This window comes from Ranitomeya imitator, chromosome 6, assembly GCF_032444005.1.
Source record: "Ranitomeya imitator isolate aRanImi1 chromosome 6, aRanImi1.pri, whole genome shotgun sequence".
NCBI lineage: Eukaryota > Metazoa > Chordata > Amphibia > Anura > Dendrobatidae > Ranitomeya > Ranitomeya imitator.
This window is the reverse complement of record NC_091287.1, coordinates 573866959-573893898: the sequence shown is the minus strand read 5'-3', so window position 1 is coordinate 573893898 and position 26940 is coordinate 573866959. Positions and strand designations below refer to the sequence as shown.

The 26940-nt window shown below is 50.1% G+C and overlaps 1 protein-coding gene across 2 annotated transcripts in view; it reads left to right on the top strand.

Moving 5' to 3' along the window:
• The first annotated feature begins 5908 nt into the window (after nucleotides 1–5908).
• The window catches only part of PUF60 (poly(U) binding splicing factor 60), a 54600-nt gene continuing 33568 nt past the window's right edge, over nucleotides 5909–26940 (top strand). Inside the window, exons 1-2 of one of the 2 annotated variants that reach the window (XM_069732160.1) lie at nucleotides 5909–6025; nucleotides 7993–8088. In XM_069732160.1, the coding sequence (XP_069588261.1) occupies nucleotides 5972–6025; nucleotides 7993–8088 (150 nt within the window). In that variant the 5' untranslated portion in view covers nucleotides 5909–5971. The remainder of the gene's footprint in view (nucleotides 6026–7992; nucleotides 8089–26940) is intronic. The other variant, XM_069732159.1, reaches the window with a different exon arrangement.

Here is a 26940-nt window from a genome sequence, read left to right as displayed (position 1 = left end):
GTCATATGACCGCGACGTCATCACAGGTCCTGCTCACAGCAGCCCTGGGACCGGAAGCTGCCGCTTGCAATGGAGCGGTCCTGGGAGCGTGGCGAGGAGCGAGAAAGGCGGTGGAGGGTGAGTATAGCAGGACTTCAATGGGCTATAGGTGAGTATATGTGTATTTATTTATTTTTTTAAGTCTCTATACTACGTGCTGCTGTGCTGGGCAATATTCTACGTGACCGAGCAATATACTACATGACTGGGCAATATACTACATGACTGGGCAATATACTACATGACTGGGCAATATACTATGTGGCTGGGCAATATACTATGTGGCTGGGCAATATACTATGTGGCTGGGCAATATACTACGTGACTGGGCAATATACTACGTGGCTGGGCAATATACTACGTGGCCGGGCAATATACTACGTGACTGGGAAATATACTACGTGGCTGGGCAATATACTACGTGGCCGGGCAATATACTACATAGCTGGGCAATATACTACGTGGCTGAGCAATATACTATGTGGCTGGGCAATATACCACGTGACTGGGCAATATACCACGTGACTGGGCAATATACTACGTGGCTGGGCAATATACTACGTGGCTGGGAAATATACTACGTGGCTGGGCAATATACTACGTGGCTGGGCAATATACTACGTGACTGGGCAATATACTACGTGGCTGGGCAATATACTACGTGACTGGGCAATATACTACGTGACTGGGCAATATACTACGTGACTGGGCAATATACTACGTGACTGGGCAATATACTACGTGGCTGGGCAATATACTACGTGACTGGGCAATATCCTCATCAATGTGAATAGAGTCGATCTTTTTTAAAAAATCTGACGTATCCCTAGTATACGATGGGATCGTCTCCACCAGGGGCTTGAGGAACGAGTCAATATACCTCCCGATACCCTCCGTAAGACCACCGACCCCAGATATGATAGGCCTACCTGGGGGAGCCTGCAAACTCTTATGAACCTTAGGCAGAAGGTATAGTGTTGATATTCGTGGGTCCTTGACCATCAAGATATCACGTACTTCCATGGTAATTATATGCCTCTCCTATGCATTCCAAAGGATTTTCCGTAGTTGTTCCTTATACGAAGATAGGGGATTGTATGTTAGTTTTCTATAGCACGACGTGTCCCTCAGCAACCGATGAGCCTCAGCCTCATATAACTTAGTGGGCCAGACAACGATGTTTCCACCTTTGTCGGCCGGTTTGATTACAATATTTTTCAAGTTTTTGAGGCGTTTTATACATTGGTGCTGAGAGACAGTCAGATTACTATGATGGATATGTGATGGTATACTTTCCAGATCACTAGTAGCAAGTTGTATAAAAATCTCCACATTTGGACAAGCAGATAGGGGAGGGAACCTCGTGGATTTTGGGCGGAGAGAGGGGGGAACCTTACCCAAAGATGGACCCTGATGCTCCACAGCTAGCTCCTCCAATGTCCTCAATGCTGCCTGTTCAGATGGTAAGGGAAATAGTTTTTGGATCTCCTCACTATGGTACCATTTTTTGAAAAGTAGCGATCGTCCAAAAACGTGCAGATCCTTAATAACCGTAAATTTATCACATCTTGTGCTAGGAGAGAAAGTTAGACCCTTAGATAAAACCTCAATTTCCTCATTACTAAATACATGGTCAGATAAATTGATCACCTTCAAGGAATCGCTCCGTGGGTTGGGACCAGGAATGCGTTTATTAGCATCCGTTCTTTGTTCCTTCTTTCTTTTATTATCATTCCCAAACCTGGTTTTCATAGGGTGTGACGTATCCGAAGTATCACCCAAAGATGAAACAGACGAAAATGAAACAGATCTTTGCCTCCTAGTACCATTATTTCTCCATCTGTAGACCGTACCTTGTTGGTAATCATTATTGTCTCGTGATATTTTTTTGGCATGAATAGTTTTAATTTGTTTTTCCCATTCATCTGAATTTTTATCCATACTCGTGTTAAACGTGGTCAAATTCTCAACAGAGGATACCTCCTTAAGACTACCAAATAATTCATCAATTTCAACTTCCACAGCCAAAACCGATTTTTTATTTAATTCAATTAATAGTTCCATAAACTGAAGAGATGATTTAGTGCAAACTAAAAGGAGGCTCGTTGGATCTGGGAATTACGTACTATGTACCCGCAAGGCCTAAATGAAATGATTAGTTTTGCCCCCTTTCTCTGATCAACCCGTCATCAGATTTTTTAATGGCCTCGTCAGGGGTTTTTTATATTAATTTTTTTAAATTAATTTTTAGCTGTTATTAATTATATGTTTTTTCTTTTTCTTTTTCTTTTAGTTCTTTTCTATTTAATTCAATTGTTTATCTGGCTTATTCTATGATGTTTCTCAATATTCCATGAAGAGGACCCTAGTAGCAACTGTGGACTTTTTGGAACAATGAATTCTTGCACATTATGGCACTTTATGAGCGAGTGCGCTCTTTTAATACATCAGCTTTCATCTGTGTGTGTCATTTTTTCACTTCTGTATATTTATTATGCTCAAATGTCTTGTTACTATTTGATTAATAATGCTTTTTGTATCACTATGTACTGTTGGCACATTGATATAATTGCATCTACTAGCTGCTGCTATCATTTAATTTCTGTATTTACTTTTCATGTTTTGTGACACATATATTATTCACAATTACATTTTTTCACTTTTGTCACTTTTTTATTCATATATTTATTGTCTGCATTGTATGATAATGTATTACAATCATCGTTAATTATGCACTTTATAGCAGCTTCCTTGTGTTTCTATACGGTGTACCTGGATCCTCTTTATGGCCAGTGCGCATGCCCGTTGTGTCAGCTTGTGCGCCTTTGCTGACGGCGTCTCCATCGCAACGTTCCAGCGTGCGGGCAGTATCATCCCACGTTTTTGTGGGTGGTTCTTGCTCCGCCTCCTTGCGATGACGCACTCTGCGAGGTGTGCGCTTCCTGTTCCGACTGGGCATGCGCCGATATACGGCCGGCATTCAGTGTCTTTTGATGTTCTGTTTCCTATTGGGTGGCCAGTTGCATATATGCTGCTACAAATCCTGACGACGCCACTCCCCCGGAAGAAGGCACGCACGCCGAAACGCGCGTAGGGGTGGTGGCGCCGCAGACCTGAGGTATCTATGCCGCACTACTTGTATTTATTGTCCTATAAGCTAGCTTGGATGTGGGTGCTGGATGCTTTTTACCAGCGTAGTGTTATTTCCTATGTTTTGGATCACTAGCACACCAGTAATTGCTAGAGGGCTCTGTATTTGTTATTTTGAGCAATGTGTTAGCCTCCTATCTGCGGCCCCTGGTGTAGTTGTCACCTCCATTGTTTTCCCTCTATTATATTTATGTATTTTAATATTTTTCTTTGTATTTAATAAAGTTTAATCTTTTGATTATGATCCCCTCGTTTTGTGCAATGCTTATCTATAGGATATATCCAATGTAATTGCATGGGATTTTTCTTGCTAGTAGTCCCTGCACAGGCACAGGTGGTTAGTCTATAAACACGCTGTGTATTGTTCATCAACTTTGGTTCTATGTGACTGGGCAATATACTACGTGACTGGCCAATATACTACGTGGCTGGGCAATATACTATGTGGCTGGGCAATATACTACGTGACTGGCCAATATACTACGTGGCTGGGCAATATACTATGTGGCTGGGCAATATACTACGTGACTGGCCAATATACTATGTGGCTGGGCAATATACTACGTGACTGGCCAATATACTATGTGACTGGGCAATATACTACGTGGCTGGGCAATATACTACGTGGCTGAGCAATATACTACGTGGCTGGGCAATATACTACGTGACTGGGCAATATACTATGTGACTGGGCAATATACTACGTGGCTGGGCAATATACTACGTGGCTGGGCAATATACTACGTGACTGGGCAATATACTACGTGGCTGGGCAATATACTACGTGGCTGGGCAATATACTACGTGGCTGGGCAATATATTACCTGACTGGGCAATATACTACCTGACTGGGCAATATACCACCTGACTGGGCAATATACTACGCGACTGGGCAATATACTACGTGGTTGGGCAATATACTACGTGGTTGGGCAATATACTACGTGGTTGGGCAATATACTACGTGGCTGGGCAATATACTACGTGGCTGGGCAATATACTACGTGGCTGGGCAATATACTACGTGACTGGGCAATATACTACGTGGCTGGGCAATATACTACGTGGCTGGGCAATATACTACGTGACTGGGCAATATACTACGTGGCTGGGCAATATACTACGTGGCTGGGCAATATATTACCTGACTGGGCAATATACTACCTGACTGGGCAATATACCACCTGACTGGGCAATATACTACGCGACTGGGCAATATACTACGTGGCTGGGCAATATACTACGTGGCTGGGCAATATACTACGTGGCTGAGCAATATACTACGTGACTGGGCAATATACTACGTGACTGGGCAATATACTACGTGGCTGAGCAATATACTACGTGACTGGGCAATATACTACGTGGCTGGGCAATATACTACGTGACTGGGCAATATACTACGTGGCTGGGCAATATACTACGTGACTGGGCAATATACTACGTGGTTGGGCAATATACTACGTGGTTGGGCAATATACTACGTGGTTGGGCAATATACTACGTGGTTGGGCAATATACTACGTGGTTGGGCAATATACTACGTGGCTGGGCAATATACTACGTGGCTGAGCAATATACTACGTGACTGGGCAATATACTACGTGACTGGGCAATATACTACGTGGCTGAGCAATATACTACGTGACTGGGCAATATACTACGTGGCTGAGCAATATACTACGTGACTGGGCAATATACTACGTGGCTGGGCAATATACTACGTGACTGGGCAATATACTACGTGGCTGGGCAATATACTACGTGACTGGGCAATATACTACGTGGTTGGGCAATATACTACGTGGTTGGGCAATATACTACGTGACTGGGCAATATACTACGTGGCTGGGCAATATACTACGTGACTGGGCAATATACTACGTGGCTGGGCAATATACTACGTGACTGGGCAATATACTACGTGGCTGGGCAATATACTACGTGGTTGGGCAATATACTACGTGGTTGGGCAATATACTACGTGGCTGGGCAATATACTACGTGGCTGGGCAATATACTACGTGGCTGAGCAATATACTACGTGACTGGGCAATATACTACGTGGCTGGGCAATATACTACGTGACTGGGCAATATACTACGTGACTGGGCAATATACTACGTGGTTGGGCAATATACTACGTGACTGGGCAATATACTACGTGGCTGAGCAATATACTATGTGACTGGGCAATATACTACGTGGTTGGGCAATATACTACGTGACTGGGCAATATACTACGTGGTTGGGCAATATACTACGTGGTTGGGCAATATACTACGTGGCTGGGCAATATATTACCTGACTGGGCAATATACTACGTGACTGTGTAATATACTACCTGACTGGGCAATATACCACCTGACTGGGCAATATACTACGTGACTGGGCAATATACTACGTGGCTGGGCAATATACTACGTGACTGGGCAATATAAGACGTGGCTGGGCAATATACTACGTGGCTGGGCTATATACTACGTGACTGGGCAATATACTACGGGGACATGCATATTCTAGAATACCTGATGCGTTAGAATCGGGCCACAATCTAGTCTAGTTATATATATGTATGTACAGTATTATATATGTGTGTATAGTAATATTAATGCTGATGATTCTGCTGGTTTTTTGCTTTTTTGTCAGTTATAAATAAAGTTTGAACAAAGTAGAAAAAAAATCAGATCTCGCACCTAGGAATCTCGCGGGAGCAGCAGAGACACGTGACTTCCTTCTTCCTTCTGTGGTTGACTGTTGTTCTGTAGATCTCGCGGTATTCATGGATTTGCTGCTGTTAAGCCCGGAGCACCGGATGGCGGCCGCGGTAATGTTGGTGAGTCCGAACCGGAGACCTAACGTGAGGAGGACGGCGGGGAGAAGACGGGGGAGACGGAGAGGGGGAGAGGAGAGGGGGAGATGGAGAGGAGAGGGGGAGATGGAGGAGAGGGGGATTGAGAGGAGAGGAGGAGAGGGGGAGACGGAGAGGAGAGGAGAGGGGGAGATGGAGGAGATGGGGGAGTGATGAAGAGGAGAGGAGAGGGGGAGAGGAGAGGGAGTGAGAGGAGAGGAGAGGGGGAGACGAGAGGGAGTGAGGGGAGACGAGGAGTGAGGGGAGGGAGCGATGGAGAGGAGCAGAGGGGAGACGAGGGAGCGAGGGGAGGAGAGGGGGAGCGACGTAGAGGGGAGACGGGGAGAAGAGGGGGAGATGGAGAGGAGCGAAAGCGAGGAGTCGGAGGGCTGCAGAAAGGATCAAGGGCAGGTGGGGAGGAGCGAGGGGAGACTGGGCGACGGTGAGGGTGATGGGGCGGGGGTAGTATTGAGGGTAGACAGGGAGCTGGGAGAAGCGAGGGAATACTGGGGGTGGCTGCGGAGGTGATGGAGGGGAGATGGGCAATGTGAGGGGGACATTGGAGAAGAAGGACGGTGACACGGGCAGTGGCGGGGCGATGAGGGGCGGCGGAGAGGGGTGAACGGGGGCTGCAAAGTGATTTGAGGGAGACCAAGGATGGAAAAGGAGTGAGGGGCGCACTGGAGGGGGATGACGGGGGAGCGGAGCCAGGGTTGTTGCAGAGCAGGTGGCCGCAGTAATTCCGCCAGCGGCTGCTCTCTGCGCACTGACTAGCGGCTGAGTCACGATGTCCGGCTGCGTTGTCGCTTGCTGTCTGTGATGGCGTCCTGCATTGTCGCTTGCTGTCTGTGATGGCGTCCTGCATTGTCGCTTGCTGTCTGTGATGGCGTCCTGCATTGTCGCTTGCTGTCTGTGATGGCGTCCTGCATTGTCGCTTACTGTCTGTGATGGCGTCCTGCATTGTCGCTTGCTGTCTGTGATGGTGTCCTGCATTGTCGCTTGCTGTCTGTGATGGCGTCCTGCATTACTTTTGCTGTCTGTGATGGCGTCCTGCATTACTTTTGCTGTCTGTGATGGCGTCCTGCATTGTCGCTTGCTGTCTGTGATGGCGTCCTGCATTGTCGCTTGCTGTCTGTGATGGCGTCCTGCATTGTCGCTTGCTGTCTGTCATGGCGTCCTGCATTACTTTTGCTGTCTGTCATGGCGTCCTGCATTACTTTTGCTGTCTGTGATGGCGTCCTGCATTGTCGCTTGCTGTCTGTGATGGCGTCCTGCATTGTCGCTTGCTGTCTGTGATGGCGTCCTGCATTGTCGCTTGCTGTCTGTCATGGCGTCCTGCATTACTTTTGCTGTCTGTCATGGCGTCCTGCATTACTTTTGCTGTCTGTCATGGCGTCCTGCATTGTCGCTTGCTGTCTGTGATGGCGTCCTGCATTGTCGCTTGCTGTCTGTCATGGCGTCCTGCATTACTTTTGCTGTCTGTGATGGCGTCCTGCATTGTCGCTTGCTGTCTGTGATGGCGTCCTGCATTGTCGCTTGCTGTCTGTCATGGCGTCCTGCATTACTTTTGCTGTCTGTGATGGCGTCCTGCATTGTCGCTTGCTGTCTGTGATGGCGTCCTGCATTGTCGCTTGCTGTCTGTCATGGCGTCCTGCATTGTCGCTTGCTGTCTGTGATGGTGTCCTGCGTTGTCGCTTGCTGTCTGTGATGGCGTCCTGCATTACTTTTGCTGTCTGTGATGGCGTCCTGCATTACTTTTGCTGTCTGTGATGGCGTCCTGTATTACTTTTGCTGTCTGTCATGGCGTCCTGCATTACTTTTGCTGTCTGTCATGGCGTCCTGCATTGTCGCTTGCTGTCTGTGATGGCGTCCTGCATTGTCGCTTGCTGTCTGTCATGGCGTCCTGCATTACTTTTGCTGTGTTTCTAATGTGTCTTTTCCCTTCCTTCCAGGGTGGTGACACCATTAAATTGGATAATGGACAGAGCACCTCGTCTAAGCTTGGGCTTCCCCCTCTCACCCCAGAGCAGCAGGAGGCGTTACAGAAGGTAAGCTCCCCCCCCCCCAATAGGACACAGGAAGCCCCCCGCACGCTGTACCCTCTACTCATGGACCAGTTACTGATTGCCGCCCCCGCTGGGTTTGGTGGATGCTCTGTGCCCGTCTTTACAGCTCGGGAGATAACTTTCTACTTTGTGAAGTCTTCTGGGAAAATAATGAGAAAATAAATATTGGATGTTCTTGTCTGCGTCTCCTGGCGAATGTGCGGAGCGTGATGGGGAGGGCAGCGCCTCTCTGCCATTTGTTTAGGTTTTTCATTTGTCCCTTTCCCCCAAACCACAAGAGAAGTTCAGTCGTCTGATAACTGCAACAGATGTCTCCTGTGTCTATTGTGAGTGGTCTCTGATATCGCCAACGGCGGCACGCCTCTGGTCGGTGGTGGTGTTGTGTCTCCTGCACGCCTCTGGTCGGCGGTGGTGCTGCACCGTCTCCTGTGCGCCTCTGGTCGGCAGTGGTGTTGTCTCCTGCACCCCTCTGGTCGGTGGTGCTGTGCCGTCTCCTGCACGCCTCTGGTCGGTGGTGGTGCTGCGCCGTCTCCTGCACCCCTCTGGTCGGTGGTGGTGCTGCGCCGTCTCCTGCACCCCTCTGGTCGGTGGTGCTGCGCCGTCTCCTGCACGCCTCTGGTCGGCGGTGGTGCTGCGCCGTCTCCTTCACCCCTCTGGTCAGCGGTGGTGCTGCGCCGTCTCCTGCACCCCTCTGGTCGGCGGTGGTGCTGCGCCGTCTCCTTCACCCCTCTGGTCGGCGGTGGTGCTGCGCCGTCTCCTGCACCCCTCTGGTCGGTGGTGCTGCGCCGTCTCCTGCACGCCTCTGGTCGGCGGTGGTGCTGCGCCGTCTCCTGCACCCCTCTGGTTGGCGGTGCTGCGCCGTCTCCTGCACCCCTCTGGTCGGTGGTGCTGCGCCGTCTCCTGCACGCCTCTGGTCGGTGGTGGTGCTGCGCCGTCTCCTGCACGCCTCTGGTCGGCGGTGGTGCTGCGCCGTCTCCTGCACGCCTCTGGTCGGCGGTGGTGCTGCGCCGTCTCCTGCACCCCTCTGGTCGGTGGTGCTGCGCCGTCTCCTGCACGCCTCTGGTCGGCGGTGGTGCTGCGCCGTCTCCTGCACCCCTCTGGTCGGTGGTGCTGCGCCGTCTCCTGCACGCCTCTGGTCGGCGGTGGTGCTGCGCCGTCTCCTGCACCCCTCTGGTCGGCGGTGGTGCTGTTCCGTCTCCTGCACCCCTCTGGTCGGCGGTGGTGCTGCGCCGTCTCCTGCACGCCTCTGGTCGGCGGTGGTGCTGCGCCGTCTCCTGCACGCCTCTGGTCGGCGGTGGTGCTGCGCCGTCTCCTGCACCCCTCTGGTCGGCGGTGGTGCTGCGCCGTCTCCTGCACCCCTCTGGTCGGCGGTGGTGCTGCGCCGTCTCCTGCACGCCTCTGGTCGGCGGTGGTGCTGCGCCGTCTCCTGCACCCCTCTGGTCGGCGGTGGTGCTGCGCCGTCTCCTGCACGCCTCTGGTCGGCGGTGGTGCTGCGCCGTCTCCTGCACGCCTCTGGTCGGTGGTGCTGCGCCGTCTCCTGCACGCCTTTGATCATTCTGTGCTTACGATATAAGACGTCTTCGTGTGGCTCTTGCACTTTATTGGGGACTGAAAGGACTTGGTCAAATACGTTTTATTATTATTTTGTATATATATTGTATACGGCATCGTGCCCATTACAGTCTTATATACTCCTAAATATAGGGGGCTATGTATTTTATTTTGGCGTTTGTCATGTCTGTCCTGCGGAGCGCACAGTACACGTGTGATCGCAGCGTACAGCACTGCTCCGCCATTCACTGGTCATCTGTGCCTCTAGAGGTGCGGAGGACTAACCTCTTCCCACAAATGCCGTACTGTAGGTGCCGTACTGTTGGGTCACGGATGGGACCGGCGCAGGAGTTGTGCCTGAGCATCCGCAGCAGAAGCCGAGCGAGCTCATCCCAGCACTGAGCGCGCTCAGATGCTGCAGTCAGTCGTGATGTCAGCACAGGAGAAGGAGGCTGCTACCGGCCCCAGTGATCACTGCCCTCAGTGACTGCCGATCAGACCCCACCCAAACTAATAGGATGTCAGTCAATTCACTCACAACGTGTGTATTATCGGAGACTAATGAAGAGAGAAACGTTCAATTCTGATTTTATCTCTATCAAAAGTCCCCCCCCCCTCCGTTTAGTCTCCCAAAGATTGTAATAAAAAGTGAAAGCCCAGATCACCGGTGACAAGGTGGTAAAAGTTCTGGGTTTATTCCAGATATGACCCATGTTGGCGAAGGATCACAATGCGCTGGGAAGAGAGGCGTGCGCTGGGAAGAGAGGCGTGCGCTGGGAAGAGAGGCGTGCGCTGGGAAGAGAGGCGTGCGCTGGGAAGAGAGGCGTGCGCTGGGAAGAGAGGCGTGCGCTGGGAAGAGAGGCGTGCGCTGGGAAGAGAGGCGTGCGCTGGGAAGAGAGGCGTGCGCTGGGAAGAGAGGCGTGCGCTGGGAACGCGCTGGGAAGAGAGGCGTGCGCTGGGAACGCGCTGGGAAGAGAGGCGTGCGCTGGGAACGCGCTGGGAAGAGAGGCGTGCGCTGGGAAGAGAGGCGTGCGCTGGGAAGAGAGGCGTGCGCTGGGAAGAGAGGCGTGCGCTGGGAAGAGAGGCGTGCGCTGGGAAGGCGCTGGGAAGAGAGGCGTGCGCTGGGAAGAGAGGCGTGCGCTGGGAAGAGAGGCGTGCGCTGGGAAGAGAGGCGTGCGCTGGGAAGAGAGGCGTGCGCTGGGAAGCGAGGCGTGCCAGAAGTTTTTGTACCTTGTCACCCGCGGTGATGGTCTTGGCTTTCACAAGTCTCTGGTTGTTCGGCCCCTGCAGAGGCGGTGAGAGCCGGGGTTTGCTGTAGACACAATGACTGCGGCAGTGGTAAGGCCGAGCGGAGTCAGTGCTCGGAGGGGCCGCTCACACCTATTAGTCAGGGGGCTCCCATCTTACAGGGCTTGTCCAGTTATTTCATATAGTTTTTATTTTATTGCTCTTTTATTGTCTCTCCTCAGGGGCCATGACGTTTTATTCTTTCAGCGACAGTCACACGAGGGTTTATCTTTTCTGGACTCCTTGTATTTATCAGTGGACTCATTTTTGGGCTACGTCTAACGTGTAAGACTCGTCAATGCTCGCCACTTACCTGTATTTTTATACAACAAATTTGGTCTTATTTTAATCGCAATCTTTATTAAAAAAGCAAAATGAGTTATCTTGTCATTTTCCCACTGGGGCTTTTTTAGACTCATATTTCATATATTTTCTGGAAAAGGTTCGCACTAAGCTTCTCATTATGAGGCTGGAGAACAATGGCTGATGGCACCTTGTGTCACAGCTCACCTCATCCTATATAATGACTGGTAACACCGGATCCACCATTCACAATAGGTGATGTCACAGCTCACCACCTCCTCCTGTACAATGACTGATATCACCTCTATATACAGGAGATAGCACATGATCCATCATTCACAATAGGTGATGTCACAGCTCACCTCCTCCTCCTGTACAATGACTGATATCACCTCTATATACAGGAGATAGCACATGATCCATCATTCACAATAGGTGATGTCACAGCTCTCCTCCTCCTCCTCCTCCTCTACAATGACTGATAACACCTCTATATACAGCAGATAATACAGGATGCACCATTCACAATAGGTGATGTCACAGCTCACCTCCTCCTCGTCCTGTACAATGACTGATAACACCTCTATATACAGTAGATAACACAGGATCCACCATGCACAATAGGTGATGTCACAGCTCACCTCCTCCTCGTCCTGTACAATGACTGATAACACCTCTATATACAGTAGATAACACAGGATCCACCATGCACAATAGGTGATGTCACAGCTCACCTCCTCCTCCTGTACAATGACTGATATCACCTCTATATACAGGAGATAGCACATGATCCATCATTCACAATAGGTGATGTCACAGCTCTCCTCCTCCTCCTCCTCCTCTACAATGACTGATAACACCTCTATATACAGCAGATAATACAGGATGCACCATTCACAATAGGTGATGTCACAGCTCACCTCCTCCTCGTCCTGTACAATGACTGATAACACCTCTATATACAGTAGATAACACAGGATCCACCATGCACAATAGGTGATGTCACAGCTCACCTCCTCCTCGTCCTGTACAATGACTGATAACACCTCTATATACAGTAGATAACACAGGATCCACCATTCACAATAGGTGATGTCACAGCTCACATCCTCCTCCTGTACAATAACACCTCTATATACAGCAGATAACACAGGATCCACCATTCACAATAGGTGATGTCACAGCTCACCTCCTGTACAATGATTGATAACACCTCTATATACAGTAGATAACACAGGATCCACCATTCACAACAGGTGATATCACAGCTCACCTCCTCCTCCTGTACAATGACTAATAACACCTCTATATACAGCAGATAACACAGGATCCACCATTCACAATAGGTGATGTCACAGCTCACCTCCTCCTCCTGTACAATGACTAATAACACCTCTATATACAGTAGATAACACAGGATCCACCATTCACAATAGGTGATGTCACAGCTCACCTCCTCCTCCTGTACAATGACCGATATCACCTCTATATACAGCAGATAACACAGGATCCACCATTCACAATAGGTGATATCACAGCTCACCTCCTCCTCCTGTACAATGATTGATAACACCTCTATATACAGTAGATAACACAGGATCCACCATTCACAACAGGTGATATCACAGCTCACCTCCTCCTCCTGTACAATGACTAATAACACCTTTATATACAGCAGATAACACAGGATCCACCATTCACAATAGTTGATGTCACAGCTCACCTCCTCCTCCTGTACAATGACTGATATCACCTCTATATACAGCAGATAACACAGGATCCACCATTCACAATAGGTGATATCACAGCTCACCTCCTCCTCCTGTACAATGACTGATAATAATAATTATAATTTTTATTTATATAGCGCCAACATATTCCGCAGCGCTTTACAAATTATAGGGGGGACTTGTACAGACAATAGACATTACAGCATAACAGAAATACAGTTCAAAACAGATACCAGGAGGAGTGAGGGCCCTGCTCGTAAGCTTACAAACTATGAGGAAAAGGGGAGACACGAGAGGTGGATGGTAACAATTGCTTTAGTTATTCGGACCGGCCATAGTGTAAGGCTCAGGTGTTCATGTAAAGCTGCATGAACCAGTTACCTGCCTAAGTATGTAGCAGTACAGACACAGAGGGCTAATACTGCATAAAGTGTATGAGAACATGATGCGAGGAACCTTTTTTTTTTTTTTTTTTTTTTTTTTTTTTAATGGGCCACACAGGGATCGTTAGGTTAATGCATTGAGGCGGTAGGCCAGTCTGAACAAATGAGTTTTTAGGGCACGCTTAAAACTGTGGGGATTGGGGATTAATCGTATTAACCTAGGTAGTGCATTCCAAAGAATCGGCGCAGCACGTGTAAAGTCTTGGAGACGGGAGTGGGAGGTTCTGATTATTGAGGATGCTAACCTGAGGTCATTAGCGGAGCGGAGGGCACGGGTAGGGTGGTAGACTGATACCAGGGAGGAGATGTAGGGTGGTGCTGAGCCATGGAGTGCTTTGTGGATGAGGGTAGTAGTTTTGTACTGGATTCTGGAGTGGATGGGTAGCCAGTGTAATGACTGGCACAAGGTAGAGGCATCGGTGTAACGGTTGGTGAGGAATATGATCCTGGCTGCAGCATTCAGGACAGATTGGAGCGGGGCGAGTTTGGTAAGAGGGAGACCGATTAGTAGAGAGTTACAATAGTCCAGACGAGAATGAATAAGTGAAACAGTCAGAGTTTTTGCAGAGTCGAAAGTAAGAAAAGGGCGAATTCTAGAAATGTTTTTGAGATGCAGGTAAGAAGAGCGAGCCAGTGATCGGATGTAGGGGGTGAATGAAAGGTCAGAATCAAGGATGACCCCAAGGCAGCGGGCATGTTGCTTTGGAGTAATGGTGGAACCGCACACGGAGATGGCAATGTCAGGCAAAGGTAGGTTAGTAGAGGGAGAGAACACGAGGAGTTCAGTTTTTGACAGGTTTAGTTTCAGATAGAGGGAGGACATGATGTTAGAGACAGCGGTAAGACAATCACTGGTGTTTTCTAAAAAGGTCGGTGTGATATCGGGAGCAGAAGTGTATAATTGGGTGTCGTCAGCATAGAGATGGTACTGGAAACCAAATCTACTGATTGTTTGTCCAATAGGGGCAGTATACAACGAGAAGAGGAGGGGGCCTAGGACTGATCCTTGAGGAACCCCAACAGTAAGGGGAAGGTGAGAGGAGGAGGAACCAGCAAAACATACAGTGAAGGATCGGTCAGAGAGATAGGAGGAGAACCAGGAGAGAACGGTGTCCTTGAGGCCGATGGAGCGGAGCATAGTGAGGAGGAGCTGATGATCCACAGTATCGAATGCTGCAGAGAGATCCAAGAGAATTAGCATGGAGTAGTGACCATTAGATTTAGCTGTTAGTAGGTCATTAGAGACTTTAGTGAGGGCAGTTTCAGTAGAGTGTAAAGAGCGGAAGCCAGATTGTAGAGGGTCGAGAAGAGAGTTATCTGAGAGATAGCGGGTAAGACGGGAGTGGACCAGGCGTTCGAGGAGTTTAGAGATGAAGGGAAGATTAGAGACAGGTCTATAATTTGCGGCACAGTTTTGATTGAGGGATGGTTTTTTAAGTAATGGATGTATGATGGCATGCTTAAATGAGGAGGGAAAAATACCGGAAGTGAGGGAAAGGTTGAATATTTTTGTTAGGTGAGAGGTGACAGCCGGGGAAAGGGACTGGAGGAAATGTGACGGAATGGGGTCACTGGTGCAAGTGGTCGGGCGAGAAGATGCAAGGAGCCTGCTTACTTCTTCTTCTGTAACTGCTTCAAAGTCAGAGAGTGAACTAGATGCAGTGGGGGAGGGAGGACAGTGCATGGTATGAAGAGATTGGGAGATGATTTCCTGTCGAATGTGGTCAATTTTTTCTTTGAAGTAATTGGCCAGATCGTCAGCACGGAGATCCGTGGTTGGGGCCTGCTCTCTTGGGTTGAGTAGGGACTGGAACGTGTCAAAGAGACGTTTAGGGTTATTGGACAGGGAGGTGATGAGGGTGTTGAAGTAGGTTTGTTTGGAGAGGTGAAGGGCAGAGTTGTATGTCTTTAGCATGAACTTATAATGGATGAAATCTTCGGGTAGATTAGATTTTCTCCACAGACGTTCTGCGCACCTGGAGCACCGCTGCAGGAAACGTGTTTGCAGCGTGTGCCACGGTTGTTGCCGTCTGTGCCGAGTTGTTTTATGTATAGGAGGAGCAGCTTCATCCAGAGCACTTTGCAGGGTTTCATTGTAATGCTTCAATGCAGAATCAGGACATGAGATGGAGGAGATTGGGGCCAATGAGGACTGCAAGTTCTTCATAAGTTTCTGGGTGTTAATGGCCTGTATGTTTCTATAAGTGTGGAAAGTGGGGGTGACCTGAGCGGGATGGCAGTTCTTGATAGAGAATGAAAGAAGGTTGTGGTCAGAGAGTGGGAGAGGGGAGTTTGTGAAATCATCCACTGAGCAAAGCCGGGAGAAGACCAAGTCAAGGGAGTTTCCATCTTCATGTGTTGGAGAGTTAGTATGCTGCGAGAGGCCAAAAGAGGAGGATAGAGATAAAAGGTGAGAAGCAGATGGGGAGAGGGGAGAGGCAATGGGGATGTTGAAATCACCCATGATAAGGGTGGGGGTGTCACAGGAAAGAAAGTGTGGAAGCCAGGTGGCAAAGTGATCCAGGAACTGATGAGAGGGGCCGGGAGGACGATACACCACCGCCACTCGCATGGAGAAGGGGACGTAGAGTCTGACCACATGGACCTCAAAGGAAGGGAAGACAAGTGAGGGTACTTGGGGGATAACTTGGAAAGTACATTTGGGTGAAAGGAGCAGGCCAACGCCTCCACCTGCTCTGTTGTCTGATCTTGGGGTATGAGAAAAGTGTAGTGCACCATATGAAAGAGCAGCAGCAGCGGTGGTGTCTGACTGCTGGATCCAGGTTTCAGTAAGAGCCAGGAGATTAAGAGAATTAGAAAGGAAGAAGTCATGGATGAAGGAGAGTTTATTACACACAGAGCGAGAATTCCAAAGGGCACAATTCAAAGAGACAGCAGGCATGCAGGGAATATTAATAAGGTTAGAGGGGTTTCTGGGTGTAGCAATTGGGAGGTTTGACTTGCTATAACATGGTGATAACATCTCTATATACAGTAGATAACACAGGATCCACCATTCACAATAGGTGATGTCACAGCTCACCTCCTCCTCCTCCTGTATAATGACTGATAACACCTCTATATACAATAGATAACACAGGATCCACCATTCACAATAGGTGATGTCACAGCTCACCTCCTCCTCCTGTACCATGACTGATATCACCTCTATATACAGTAGATAACACAGGATCCACCATTCACAATAGGTGATGTCACAGCTCACCTCCTCCTCCTGTACCATGACTGATAACACCTCTATATACAGTAGATAACACAGGATCCACCATTCACAATAGGTGATGTCACAGCTCACCTCCTCCTCCTGTACAATGACTGATAACTCCTCTATATACAGTAGATGACACAGGATCCACCATTCACAATAGGTGATATCACAGCTCACCTCCTCCTGTACAATGACTGATAACATCTCTATATACAGTAGGTAACACAGGATCCACCATTCACAATAGGTGATATCACAGCTCACCTCCTCCTCCTGTACAATGACTGATAACACCTCTATATTCAGTAGATCACACAGGATCCACCATTCACAATAGGTGATGTCACAGCTCACCTCCTCCTCCTGTACAATGACTGATATCACCTCTATATACAGCAGATAACATAGGATCCACCATTCACAATAGGTGATGTCACAGCTCACCTCCTCCTCCTGTACAATGATTGAAAACACCTCTATATAAATAACACAGGATCCACCACTCACAATAGGTGATGTCACAGCTCACCTCCTCCTCCTGTACAATGACTGATATCACCTCTATATACAACAGATAACACAGGATCCACCATTCACAATAGGTGATGTCACAGCTCACCTCCTCCTCCTGTACAATGACTGATGACACCTCAATATACAGTAGATAACACAGGATCCACCATTCACAATAGGTGATATCACAGCTCACCTCCTCCTCCTCCTGTACAATGACTGATAACATCTCTATATACAGTAGATAACACAGGATCCACCATTCACAATAGATGATGTCACAGCTCACCTCCTCCTCCTGTACAATATCACCTCTATATACAGTAGATAACACAGGATCCACCATTCACAATAGGTGATATCACAGCTCACCTCCTCGTCCTGTACAATGACTGATATCACCTCTATATACAGCAGATAACACAGGATCCACCATTCACAATAGGTGATGTCACAGCTCACCTCCTCCTCCTGTACAATGACTAATACCACCTCTATATACAGTAGATAACACAGGATCCATCATTCACAATAGGTGATGTCACAGCTCACCTCCTCCTCCTGTACAATAACTGATATCCCCTCTATATACAGTAGATCACACAGGATCCACCATTCACAATAGATGATGTCACAGCTCACCTCCTCCTCCTGTACAATAACTGATATCCCCTCTATATACAGTAGGTAACACAGGATCCACCATTCACAATAGGTGATATCACAGCTCACCTCCTCCTCCTGTACAATGACTGATATCACCTCTATATACAGGAGATAACACAGGATCCACCATTCACAATAGGTGATGTCACAGCTCACCTCCTCCTGTACCATGACTAATAACACCTCTATATACAGTAGATAACACAGGATCCACCATTCACAATAGGTGATATCACAGCTCACCTCCTCCTCCTGTACAATGACTGATAACACCTCTATATACAGTAGATAACACAGGATCCACCATTCACAATAGGTGATATCACAGCTCACCTCCTCCTCCTGTACAATGACTGATAACATCTCTATATACAGTAGATAACACAGGATCCACCATTCACAATCGGTGATATCACAGCTCACCTCCTCCTCCTGTACAATGACTGATATCACCTCTATATACAGCAAATAACACAGGATCCACCATTCACAATAGGTAATGTCACAGCTCACCTCCTCCTCCTGTACAATGACTGATAACACCTCTATATACAGTAGATAACACAGGATCCACCATTCACAATCGGTGATATCACAGCTCACCTCCTCCTCCTGTACAATGACTGATAACACCTCTATATACAGCAAATAACACAGGATCCACCATTCACAATAGGTGATGTCACAGCTCACCTCCTCCCCTCGCTTCACAACGACCTTTGCACGCGCTCATTAGATGCTGTCTCTACATTACGCCTGATGTACATTTCCTGATACAGGGAAGTTGGGGTCTAAAATATCCACAGAAGTCGATGTGAAAATGGCCGGATTTCTGTTTTTTTTTTTTTTTTTTTTAGTTTAATTCAGATTGTGATATGTAACAAAAAAATAACATGAATAAAAAATTTGACACGAAAACCGAATATAAACAGGTTATTTACAGAAACAAACTTCCCTTTAATCACTACCAGGGCAGACTGAAGGGAGGTAAAAAGAAGCCTGGGAAGATGTATGTGGGGAGCGATGGAAGGCTGGAGAGGCGTGCATGGGGGGGAGAGGAGGCTGGAGAGGCGTGCATGGGGGGAGAGAGGAGGCTGGAGAGGCGTGCATGGGGGGGAGAGGAGGCTGGAGAGGCGTGCATGGGGAGAGAGGAGGCTGGAGAGGCGTGCATGGGGGGGAGAGAGGAGGCTGGAGAGGCGTGCATGGGGGGGAGAGAGGAGGCTGGAGAGGCGTGCATGGGGAGAGAGGAGGCTGGAGAGGCGTGCATGGGGAGAGAGGAGGCTGGAGAGGCGTGCATGGGGAGAGAGGAGGCTGGAGAGGCGTGCATGGGGGGGAGAGGAGGCTGGAGAGGCGTGCATGGGGGGAGAGAGGAGGCTGGAGAGGCGTGCATGGGGGGGAGAGAGGAGGCTGGAGAGGCGTGCATGGGGGGAGAGAGGAGGCTGGAGAGGCGTGCATGGGGGGGAGAGAGGAGGCTGGAGAGGCGTGCATGGGGGGGAGAGAGGAGGCTGGAGAGGCGTGCATGGGGGGGAGAGAGGAGGCTGGAGAGGCGTGCATGGGGGGGAGAGAGGAGGCTGGAGAGGCGTGCATGGGGGGGAGAGAGGAGGCTGGAGAGGCGTGCATGGGGGGAGAGAGGAGGCTGGAGAGGCGTGCATGGGGGGGAGAGAGGAGGCCGGAGAGGCGTGCATGGGGGGGAGAGAGGAGGCTGGAGAGGCGTGCATGGGGGGGAGAGAGGAGGCCGGAGAGGCGTGCATGGGGGGGAGAGAGGAGGCCGGAGAGGCGTGCATGGGGGGGAGAGAGGAGGCCGGAGAGGCGTGCATGGGGGGGAGAGAGGAGGCCGGAGAGGCGTGCATGGGGGGGAGAGAGGAGGCTGGAGAGGCGTGCATGGGGGGGAGAGAGGAGGCTGGAGAGGCGTGCATGGGGGGGAGAGAGGAGGCTGGAGAGGCGTGCATGGGGGGGAGAGAGGAGGCTGGAGAGGCGTGCATGGGGGGGAGAGAGGAGGCTGGAGAGGCGTGCATGGGGGGGAGAGAGGAGGCTGGAGAGGCGTGCATGGGGAGAGAGGAGGCTGGAGAGGCGTGCATGGGGGGGAGAGAGGAGGCTGGAGAGGCATGGGGGGGAGAGGAGGCTGGAGAGGCGTGCATGGGGAGAGAGGAGGCTGGAGAGGCGTGCATGGGGGGGAGAGGAGGCTGGAGAGGCGTGCATGGGGGGGAGAGAGGAGGCTGGAGAGGCGTGCATGGGGAGAGAGGAGGCTGGAGAGGCGTGCATGGGGAGAGAGGAGGCTGGAGAGGCGTGCATGGGGAGAGAGGAGGCTGGAGAGGCGTGCATGGGGAGAGAGGAGGCTGGAGAGGCGTGCATGGGGGGGAGAGGAGGCTGGAGAGGCGTGCATGGGGGGGAGAGGAGGCTGGAGAGGCGTGCATGGGGGGGAGAGAGGAGGCCGGAGAGGCGTGCATGGGGGGGAGAGAGGAGGCTGGAGAGGCGTGCATGGGGGGGGGGGGGGAGCGGAGGCCGGAGAGGCGTGTATGGGGGGGAGAGAGGAGGCTGGAGAGGTGTGCATGGGGGGGAGAGAGGAGGCCGGAGAGGCGTGCATGGGGGGGAGAGAGGAGGCTGGAGAGGCGTGCATGGGGGGGAGAGCGGAGGCTGGAGAGGCGTGCATGGGGGGGGGGGAGCGGAGGCCGGAGAGGCGTGTATGGGGGGGAGAGAGGAGGCTGGAGAGGCGTGCATGGGGGGGAGAGAGGAGGCCGGAGAGGCGTGCATGGGGGGGAGAGAGGAGGCTGGAGAGGCGTGCATGGGGGGGAGAGAGGAGGCCGGAGAGGCGTGCATGGGGGGGAGAGAGGAGGCCGGAGAGGCGTGCATGGGGGGGAGAGAGGAGGCCGGAGAGGCGTGCATGGGGGGGGAGAGAGGAGGCCGGAGAGGCGTGCATGGGGGGGAGAGAGGAGGCTGGAGAGGCGTGCATGGGGGGGAGAGAGGAGGCCGGAGAGGCGTGCATGGGGGGGAGAGAGGAGGCTGGAGAGGCATGGGGGGGACGAGAGGAGGCTGGAGAGGCGTGCATGGAGGGAGGGGGTTGGTTGAAAGGAGCCCAGGGAGGTAGAGGAGAAAAGGCAGGAGAAGCAGTGCAGGTGTATGATCGGAGCCCAGGAAAATGTGCACAACGGGAAGGTAAAAAGAACTTGTAGAGACAAAAGGAGTTTCGGGACTGAGGGGCCCAGGGAGGCGTGGGCTGTGACTGAGGGGCCCAGGGAGGCGTGGGCTGTGACTGAGGGGCCCAGGGAGGCGTGGGCTGTGACTGAGGGGTCCTTATAATGGGAACCTAGGAGCGCTGGGCATCGTTATCACACAGTGGCCTCCCAGGACTTGTGGTTTTGTCTCCGGTGATTTTAGAAGATCATCTGATGTGTGATGTGAACAGTGAGATCCTCAGATACTGGAGATTTAGATAGAAATGTGCAGAAAAGCAGCGGAGGTGATCGGCCAATCCGAAATCCGAGCAGATCTACTAGATGGATTTAGGTCTGGAGTCCAGTCTGGGTAAAATGCTGCTCCGCTCCACGGCCTCCACTCGGGTCTGTGCACTCGTTCAGGGTTTCTTGCAAAAATTTCCTGACAAAAACCGGACATTTCTGCCAGAAATCCGCATGCGTTTAAGTGTTTTTTCCCAATGCATTAAATAGCGAGAAAAACGCGAAAAATCCACAAAATTAATTAACATGCTGCTTTTTTTTATCGCGATGCATTTTTTTTCACGGAAAAAAACGGATCATGTGCACAAAAATTGCAGAATGCATTCTAAATGATAGGATGGATATGTTGGCGAAAAAAACGCAAAAAAACCCTGAACGTGTGCACATACCCTAAAGGGTTAGGGTTTCTACAAATACTCAGGGAATAAATAAGTTCTAATATGCAAAATAATAGAAGTCTTTTATTGTTAAATAATTAATTAATTGTAACACCACTCCAGTAATTGGAATAAATGACTTCAGACAGGATCTTATCATGTATCTCTGTATACAGGGAGCTCCCCCTAGTGGTGGCTGCAGACAGGATCTGATCATGTATCTCTGTATACAGGGAGCTCCCCCTAGTGGTGGCTGCAGACAGGATCTTATCATGTATCTCTGTATACAGGGAGCTCCCCCTAGTGGTGGCTGCAGACAGGATCTTATCATGTATCTCTGTATACAGGGAGCTCCCCCTAGTGGTGGCTGCAGACAGGATCTTATCATGTATCTCTGTATACAGGGAGCTCCTCCTAGTGGTGGCTGCAGACAGGATCTTATCGTGTATCTCTGTATACAGGGAGCTCCTCCTAGTGGTGGCTGCAGACAGAATCTTATCATGTATCTCTGTATACAGGGAGCTCCCCCTAGTGGTGGCTGCAGACAGGATCTTATCATGTATCTCTGTATACAGGGAGCTCCCCCTAGTGGTGGCTGCAGACAGGATCTTATCATGTATCTCTGTATACAGGGAGCTCCCCCTAGTGGAGGCTGCAGACAGGATCTTATCATGTATCTCTGTATACAGGGAGCTCCCCCTAGTGGTGGCTGCAGACAGGATCTTATCATGTATCTCTGTATACAGGGAGCTCCCCCTAGTGGTGGCTGCAGACAGGATCTCATCATGTATCTCTGTATACAGGGAGCTCCCCCTAGTGGTGGCTGCAGACAGGATCTCATCATGTATCTCTGTTTACAGGGAGCTCCCCCTAGTGGTGACTGCAGACAGGATCTCATCATGTATCTCTGTTTACAGGGAGCTCCCCCTAGTGGTGGCTGCAGACTGAATCTTATCATGTATCTATGTATATAGAGAGCTCCCCCTAGTGGTGGCTACAGACAGAATCTTATCATGAATCTCTGTATACAGGGAGCTCCCCCTAGTGGTGGCTGCAGACAGGATCTTATCATGTATCTCTGTATACAGGGAGCTCCCTCTAGTGGTGGCTGCAGACAGGATCTTATCATGTATCTCTGTATACAGGGAGCTCCCCCTAGTGGTGGCTGCAGACAGGATCTTATCATGTATCTCTGTATACAGGGAGCTCCCCCTAGTGGTGGCTGCAGACAGGATCTTATCATGTATCTCTGTATACAGGGAGCTCCCCCTAGTGGTGGCTGCAGACAGGATCTTATCATGTATCTCTGTATACAGGGAGCTCCCCCTAGTGGAGGCTGCAGACAGGATCTTATCATGTATCTCTGTATACAGGGAGCTCCCCCTAGTGGTGGCTGCAGACAGGATCTTATCATGTATCTCTGTATACAGGGAGCTCCCCCTAGTGGTGGCTGCAGACAGGATCTTATCATGTATCTCTGTATACAGGGAGCTCCCGCTAGTTGTGACTACAGACAGGATCTTATCGTGTATCTCTGTATACAGGGAGCTCCCCCTAGTGGTGGCTGCAGACAGGATCTTATCATGTATCTCTGTATACAGGGAGCTTCCCCTAGTGGTAACTGCAGACAGGATCTTATCATGTATCTCTGTATACAGGGAGCTCCCCCTAGTGGTAACTGCAGACAGGATCTTATCATATATCTCTGTATACAGGGAGCTCCCCCTAGTGGTAACTGCAGACAGGATCTTATCATATATCTCTGTATACAGGGAGCTCCCCCTAGTGGTGGCTGCAGACAGGATCTCATCATGTATCTCTGTATACATGGAGCTCCCCCTAGTGGTAACTGCAGACAGGATCTTATCATGTATCTCTGTATACAGGGAGCTCCCCCTAGTGGTGACTACAGACAGGATCTTATCATGTATCTCTGTATACAGGGAGCTCCCCCTAGTGGTGACTGTAGACAGGATCTTATCATGCATCTCTGTATACAGGGAGCTCCCCCTAGTTGTGACTACAGACAGGATCTTATCATGTATCTCTGTACACAGGGAGCTCCCCCTAGTGGTGACTGTAGACAGGATCTTATCATGTATCTCTGTATACAGGGAGCTCCCCCTAGTGGTGGCTGCAGACAGGATCTTATCATGTATCTCTGTATACAGGGGCTCCCCCTAGTGGTGGCTGCAGACAGGATCTTATCATCTATCTCTGTATACAGGGAGCTCCCCCTAGTGGTGGCTGCAGACAGGATCTTATGTATTTCTGTATACAGGGAGCTCCCCCTAGTGGTGGCTGCAGACAGGATCTTATCATGTATCTCTGTATACAGGGAGCTCCCCCCAGTGGTGACTGCAGACAGGATCTTATCATGTATCTCTATATAGAGGGAGCTCCCCCTAGTGGTGGCTGCAGACAGGATCTTATCATGTATCTCTGTATACATGGAGCTGCCCCTAGTGGTGGCTGCAGACAGGATCTTATCATGTATCTCTGTATACAGGGAGCTCCCCCTAGTGGTGACTGCAGACAGGATCTTATCATGTACCTCTATACAGGGAGCTCCCCCTAGTGGTGGCTACAGACAGGATCTTATGTAGCTCTGTGTACAGGGAGCTCCCCCTAGTGGTGGCTGCAGACATGAACTTGTGTATCTCTGTATACAGAGGGCTCCCCCTAGTGGTAACTGCAGACAGGATCTTATCATGTACCTCTATACAGGGAGCTCCCCCTAGTGGTGGCTACAGACAGGATCTTATCATGTAGCTCTGTGTACAGGGAGCTCCCCCTAGTGGTGGCTGCAGACATGAACTTGTGTATTTCTGTGTACAGAGAGCTCCCCCTAGTGGTGGCTGCAGACAGGATCTTATCATGTATCTCTGTATACAGGGAGCTCCCCCTAGTGGGGACTGCAGACAGGATCTTATCATGTATCTCTCTGTATACAGGGAGCTCTGTTATGAAAGGCAATTCAGTACCACAATGGACATAGCGGTCCGAGCACATACAGTGATCTGACAATAACCCAAAATCATAGAACGAGCTCTGAGACGTGGGAACTCTGCAGACCGCAATCCCTAATCCTCTCCAAACAACACTAGAGGCAGCCGTGGATTGCGCCTAACTCTGCCTATGCAACTCGGCACAGCCTGAGAAACTAACTAGCCTGAAGATAGAAAATAAGCCTACCTTGCCTCAGAGAAATACCCCAAAGGAAAAGGCAGCCCCCCACATATAATGACTGTGAGTTAAGATGAAAAGACAAACGTAGAGATGAAATAGATTCAGCAAAGTGAGGCCCGACTTTCTTAACAGAGCGAGGACAGAAAAAGGTAACTTTGCGGTCTACACAAAACCCTAAAGAAAACCACGCAAAGGGGGCAAAAAGACCCTCCGTACCGAACTAACGGCACGGAGGTACACCCTTTGCGTCCCAGAGCTTCCAACAAAAAATTAGACAAGCTGGACAGAAAAAATAGCAAACAAATAGCAAAGAAGAACTTAGCTATGCAGAGCAGCAGGCCACAGGAATGATCCAGGGAAAAGCAAGTCCAACACTGGAACATTGACAGGAAGCATGGATCAAAGCATTAGGTGGAGTTAAGTAGAGAAGCACCTAACGACCTCACCAGATCACCTGAGGGAGGAAACTCAGAAGCCGCAGTACCACTTCCCTCCACCAACAGAAGCTCACAGAGAGAATCTGCCGAAGTACCACTTGTGACCACAAGAGGGAGCTCTGCCACAGAATTCACAACAGAGCTCCCCCTAGTGGTGGCTGCAGACAGGATCTTATCATGTATCTCTGTATACAGGGAGCTCCCCCTAGTGGTGGCTGCAGACAGGATCTTATCATGTATCTCTGTATACATGGAGCTCCCCCTAGTGGTGGCTGCAGACAGGATCTTATCATGTATCTCTGTATACAGGGAGCTCCCCCTAGTGGTGGCAGCAGAGAGGATATTATCATGTAGCTCTGTATACAGGGAGCTCCCCCTAGTGGTGACTGCAGACAGGATATTATCATGTATCTCTGTATACAGGGAGCTCCCCCTAGTGGTGGCTGCAGACAGGATATTATCATGTATCTCTGTATACAGGGAGCTCCCCCTAGTGGTCGCTGCAGACAGAATCTTATCATGTATCTCTGTATACAGGGAGCTCCCCCTAGTGGTGACTGCAGACAGGATCTAATCATGTATCTCTGTATACAGGGAGCTCCCCCTAGTGGTAGCTGCAGACAGGATCTTATCATGTATCTCTGTATACAGGGAGCTCCCCCTAGTGGTGACTGCAGACAGGATCTTATCATGTATCTCTGTATACAGGGAGCTCCCCCTAGTGGTGGCTGCAGACAGGATCTTATCATGTATCTCTGTATACAGGGAGCTCCCCCTAGTGGTGGCTGCAGACAGGATCTTATCATGTATCTCTGTATACAGGGAGCTCCCCCTAGTGGCGGCTGCAGACAGGATCTTATCATGTATCTCTGTGTACAGGGAGCTCCCCCTAGTGGTGACTGCAGACAGGATTATATCATGTATCTCTGTATACAGGGAGCTCCCCCTAGTGGTGACTACAGACAGGATCTTATCATGTATCTCTGTACACAGGGAGCTCCTACTAGTGGTGACTGCAGACAGGATCTTATCATGTATCTCTGTATACAGGGAGCTCCCCCTAGTGGTGACTACAGACAGGATCTTATCATGTATCTCTGTATACAGGGAGCTCCTACTAGTGGTGACTGCAGACAGGATGTTATCATGTATCTCTGTATACAGGGAGCTCCCCTAGTGGTGGCTGCAGACAGAATCTTATCATGTATCTCTGTATACAGGGAGCTCCCCTAGTGGTGGCTGCAGACAGAATCTTATCATGTATCTCTGTATACAGGGAGCTCCCCCTAGTGGTGGCTGCAGACAGAATCTTATCATGTATCTCTGTATACATGGAGCTCCCCCTAGTGGTGGCTGCAGACAGGATCTTATCATGTATCTCTGTATACAGGGAGCTCCCCCTAGTGGTGGCTGCAGACAGGATCTTATCATGTATCTCTGTATACAGGGAGCTCCTCCTAGTGGTGGCTGCAGACAGGATCTTATCATGTATCTCTGTATACAGGGAGCTCCCCCTAGTGGTGGCTGCAGACAGGATCTTAGCATGTATCTCTGTATACAGGGAGCTCCCCCTAGTGGTGGCTGCAGACAGGATCTTATCATGTATCTCTGTATACAGGGAGCTCCCCCTAGTGGTGGCTGCAGACAGAATCTT